Below are 4,817 nucleotides of genomic sequence, written 5' to 3' on the forward strand. Positions count from 1 at the left end.
AATTCCAATGACCCAGATCCTAGAAGCTTAGACTCACAGATGTACGTGTCCTGAGCTGATCTCAACCATTGCCTGAAATGTGAGAGTTCAATTTAGAAAAAAAATTATTCTAGTAAACTACCATCAAAATTTCTTAATAATATTCTGAGTTGTAATGTATACAGTAGATAGTCTAAATGTAAGCACAGGTCTCTCTTCAAAATGATGGGCCCAAAGAAGGCATAAACTTATAGCATATTAAGTATTCAGGGCTTGGCACTGCCAGGGCTATTAGCTCCTGTCTGCCTCTGAAGTTAAACTTGGACAAACCAAAGGAGTGGAGAAAGTCCCTGAGAGATGCTCATGCATACTTTTCAGGGTCTATAGGCTAAAGAAGGACTGATAACACCAGTCACATTTTCTCACTTTGGTCTATATTCTGACTTATGTCTGAGGCTAATATTTGGTTCAGTTAATCAACAGATCTGCTGAGAGCCTATGATGCAATAGCCCCTGAGATGGGGACCAGAGACAGAGGATTCAATGTGTCCTACCCTGTCCCTAAGTGGCACCCAGCTATGCTGATGTGCCCAGGCCTCAGGGGTCCCTGGCGTGCTTGGCTTCCTTTGCTAAACCCAGGGTAGCCCCAGCTGTCCTCATTGCCCACTGCCCAGTCTCTGCCCTGGGCTCCTCCTCTCAGCTCTCTCCTCAACCAGAGCCTCCTGTGTGAGCTCCAGAAGGGGACCTGACCCCATGCCACACCCACTGGCCTCTCGCTGGTCCAGAGCAGAGTCTGAGTCCTCTCCTCCTTTCACACTTGCCCTGGGGCCTGAGTTTCCAGAGCCCTCTTGTCTCTGCTACTGTCCTGATGACCCAGGCAGGCTCCCTCCAGGACTGGTCCTGCTCCTCAGTCTGTGCAGAGTGGTCCAGAGCCTGAGGACCCCAGCAGCACCTCCTTGGAGAGGTGCTCAGTGCTGCTGCCCAGTTGTCCCTCTGTCCTTCCTCCCTGCTCTATGGTTCTTGCTGTCACTAATGTCCACACATCTCACAGCATGCATCTGAGCTGCTGCTCTGTTGTCTGTGTCACCCACTAAATATGAGCTACAGACTGTGGAATGTTGTCTATTTTAACCATTAAACCAAGTCAATAGCCAGGAACACTGCCATCAATAATTACTCAATATGAAGGAACAAATGTGTCACATGCTGTGGATCTGGTGTTTTTATCTTCTCTGTGAGATCTTGAGTTTTTTGTTCCTAAAGTTGTTAGAAGCAGAGGAGCCTGTGTTCCCATCTCTTTTGTGCTGTGATTCTATGCTCCTGTTGGGCTCCTGACCATGAATATTGAACTATCAGTATTTGTCAATTTCATAGCTATCAAAATGCTTTCCAAGTTTTATGATAAATTCTCACAGTTTTATTCATTCTTACTAGAGTTTTATAAAGTGATAGTTGATTTTAAATTATTAAATGTGAATAATGGCAACAAATTATTAATATCTTTTCCTTCCTTTTCAACATTGATAATGCAAAATAAGAATCCAAAGGAATAGCTGGGACAGGGTGTGTCATCAGTATTTTTTTAAGATGGAAGAACACAAACATATAAAGTAGAAAATCTCATACCAAGTCTATATAAATAAAGAAGTCAAAACACATAGACTAGAAATATAAAACACAATTCTGAATATTTAGGAGACTGAATGATAGAAAAACTTGCCATGACAGGAATGATACAAAGAGAAAAGAGAGGCTATGAAGGGTCCAAGTTCCAGGTATAAATTTCCTAGTCATGGCATGGGCAGAAGAAGCAACGATGTTATCTACGAAGGGAATTTTACTCATTTTTATTTTACTCTAAATGATTAACACCTAACTTTTGTTTTCTTTTTCTTAAATGATTAACTATGAAGATGATAATTACAAACATGTAAGCTACAAGTCAGTAAGGCACCACTGCTCCAAATCTTCCTAGTTGGACGGCTCAGCATAAGACCCACTCTCCTGCCTGGACTAGGTAAAAACGTAACTACAGGACAGGAAGATAAAATGATCACCTGAGGTCCCCGTGATCTCACCTGGTCCCCATGTGGAATCAGGCATGATCTCTTGGAGGAGTCCAATGCTAACACGAATTTTCCAAAACATTACTAAATGATTAAAATAGCAAGTAGATGAGCTCATAGCCTGTTACCCAGAAGAACTCAGTATAAAAATGTTATTCTTCACATCAATGAATTCCATTTTTAAAATGAAGACATTAATGCCTAAATTTACAGAATTTGAGCTGTTGATAAATTATAGGAAATAATGTAATATGATGAACAGTTCACAAAGTTGGGGCATCTAAAGATTCCCATAAAAATAAGAATATCTGAGTGTGTGTGTTTCCCATATCTACACCCATGCTATATTTCCATTTCTATATCTACACTGATGCTATATTTCCATTACCATGCTAGTTCTAACTGGTGCTCTGAAAAACAGGGTGAAAACTATTTTGCACATTATTTAATCTGTCACTTTTAACATGCTATTTGCTTATATGAAGACAATAAAAATGTATATGGATTTCTATGTGTTTGTTTTGGGTTTTCAGGCCATCAGAAAAAGGACACCTCTTTAGGAAAGAGAGACTATGCAAATACCTTATTGTAATTAGGTTGGATCTTATATAACATAAAATACCCTTACATTTAAGAACAATGCTTTGGATGGTGACCCACATCTAGGACCAGCAGAGCAGCTTCTGTTTAGGAGGTGAGCAGCACAGCTCTGGGAGAAGACCCTGGCTTACTCAGCTGCAGCAGTGCCAGTGGGGAGGGGAGAGCAGGCACTAAAGGTGTGGAGGAGGGGAAGTCACTGAGGATGTAGACTCAAGCACACAGGGCACTTCTGCGCCCCACAGGCCATGTCTGTGGTGAACACGAGTGCTGAGTTGGGGAGCTGGGAAAGCAGGATCCTGGCTTCCTCCAGAGCTGAGCCTGGTGCATAGTCCTAGGAATGCTCCTGCCAGGAGTCATCAGGCAGGAAGGCTCCAGCTACCTCACTGGGTTTCCTGTGCTTGGTATAGACTTTGTATTCCAAGAACATGTACGTGTCCAGGATGTGCTGAGATGGTTACAGAGAGAACTGGGTCAGGAACATTCTATTCAGGTCTTAAATACAGTTGAACAAGGATATGGTGTTGAAGGAAAAATAATTCATTCTAAAAAACACAAATGAAGTCAATTCATTTTTATTTTTCTTTGCTGTGTCTTTTCAGGTTTAGGTCTTAGTTTTAATTTTGCTTATATTTCAAAGAAATTAAAGCAGTGCATTTTCATGGAGAAATGGAACCAAACTTTAAATGACTTTATTTTAATGGGCCTGTTACCCCAAAACCAAACTGGCCTCCTTCTCTTGCTCCTGATCATCTTTGTGTTTGTTCTCGCCTGTTTGGGGAACTCAGGAATGACTGCCCTCATCTTCTTGGACCCGCGACTCCACACCCCCATGTACTTTCTCCTCAGCCAGCTCTCCCTTATGGACCTGATGTACATCTCCACCACTGTCCCCAAGATGGCCATCAACTTCCTCTCTGGCCAGAAGAGCATCTCCTTCCTGGGCTGTGGTGTGCAAATGTTCTTCTTTGTCACCATCGCATGTTCTGAAGGCTTACTTCTGGCCTCCATGGCCTATGACCGCTTTGTGGCCATCTGCCACCCCCTCCACTATCCTGTCCGCATGAGTAAAATCATGTGTTTGAAGATGATCATAGGAACCTGGATATTGGGTTCCATTCACTCTCTGGTACACACCATCTATGCCCTTCATCTTCCTTACTGCAGGTCTAGGGTCATCAATCACTTTTTCTGTGAGGTCCCCACCATGTTGCCTCTGGTCTGTATGGACACCTGGGTCTATGAGTACACAATTTTTGGGAGCACAGTCATATTTCTCCTCCTTCCTTTCCTTGGCATCATGGCCTCCTATGGACGGGTCCTTTTTGCTGTCTTCCACATGCGCTCAAAAGAGGGGAGGAAAAAGGCCTTCACCACGTGCTCCACACATTTAACCGTGGTGACCTTTTACTATGCTCCTTTTGTCTACACTTATCTCCGGCCCAGGAGTCTCCGCACCCCAGCAGAGGATAAAAGCCTGGCTGTCTTCTACACCATCCTCACCCCCATGCTCAACCCCATCATCTACAGCCTGAGGAACAAGGAGGTGCTGGGGGCCATGGGAAGAGTGTGGGGGATGCTCTCCTCCAGAAAGAAGTGAGCATGGTCATCTCTGCTCTTCTGTATGGCTTCTCTCCATGCAGACAGGAACTCTAGAACAGTGCTGACCTATAGATGTATACTATAATCTACATATGTAATTAGATTTTTAGTAATATATTTATTAGCAAAATTAATTAGATATATCAATTTCTAAGCATAAGTATAATAATTATTACATGTGTTTTATAGGAAATGCTATAATTAATACAGCATGAACAATGGATTGATTTATATTGTACTGTTGTTACAACTTTTTTACATAAAGTAATATTAGTGTAAATATAGTTGTACTGAATTTGACGTTTATCATTTCTACATATCTGATATTATTATTGTGCTTTTATATCTTGTTTTCATTCTAATTTTGCAGACCCTTGTGTGGATTTTATAATCCATACCAACTTGCAAGTTACATATTTCAGGTGTCCCAAGGTCACATGACTCAGTGTCTACTGATGATAGGACCTCTGGTGACTTGCAGTCTTCTCCTTTAGTACACAATGTGCTTTATTGTTTTGACTATGTTCCCTTGTCTTGGGACAAAGAATTGTATTTGAAACTCTGTACAAAAAG

The 4,817-nt window shown here is 42.0% G+C and overlaps 1 protein-coding gene across 1 annotated transcript; it reads left to right on the forward strand.

Annotated features, from left to right (window-relative positions):
• Positions 1-3,303: 3,303 nt before the first annotated feature.
• Positions 3,304-4,242, forward strand: LOC139703613 (olfactory receptor 2L13-like). The gene has a single exon (XM_071607101.1). The coding sequence runs from the start codon at positions 3,304-3,306 to the stop codon at positions 4,240-4,242; it is 939 nt and encodes a 312-aa protein (XP_071463202.1).
• The last annotated feature ends 575 nt before the right edge of the window (positions 4,243-4,817 follow it).

The sequence above is a fragment of the Marmota flaviventris genome, assembly GCF_047511675.1.
Source record: "Marmota flaviventris isolate mMarFla1 chromosome 5 unlocalized genomic scaffold, mMarFla1.hap1 SUPER_5_unloc_1, whole genome shotgun sequence".
Lineage (NCBI taxonomy): Eukaryota > Metazoa > Chordata > Mammalia > Rodentia > Sciuridae > Marmota > Marmota flaviventris.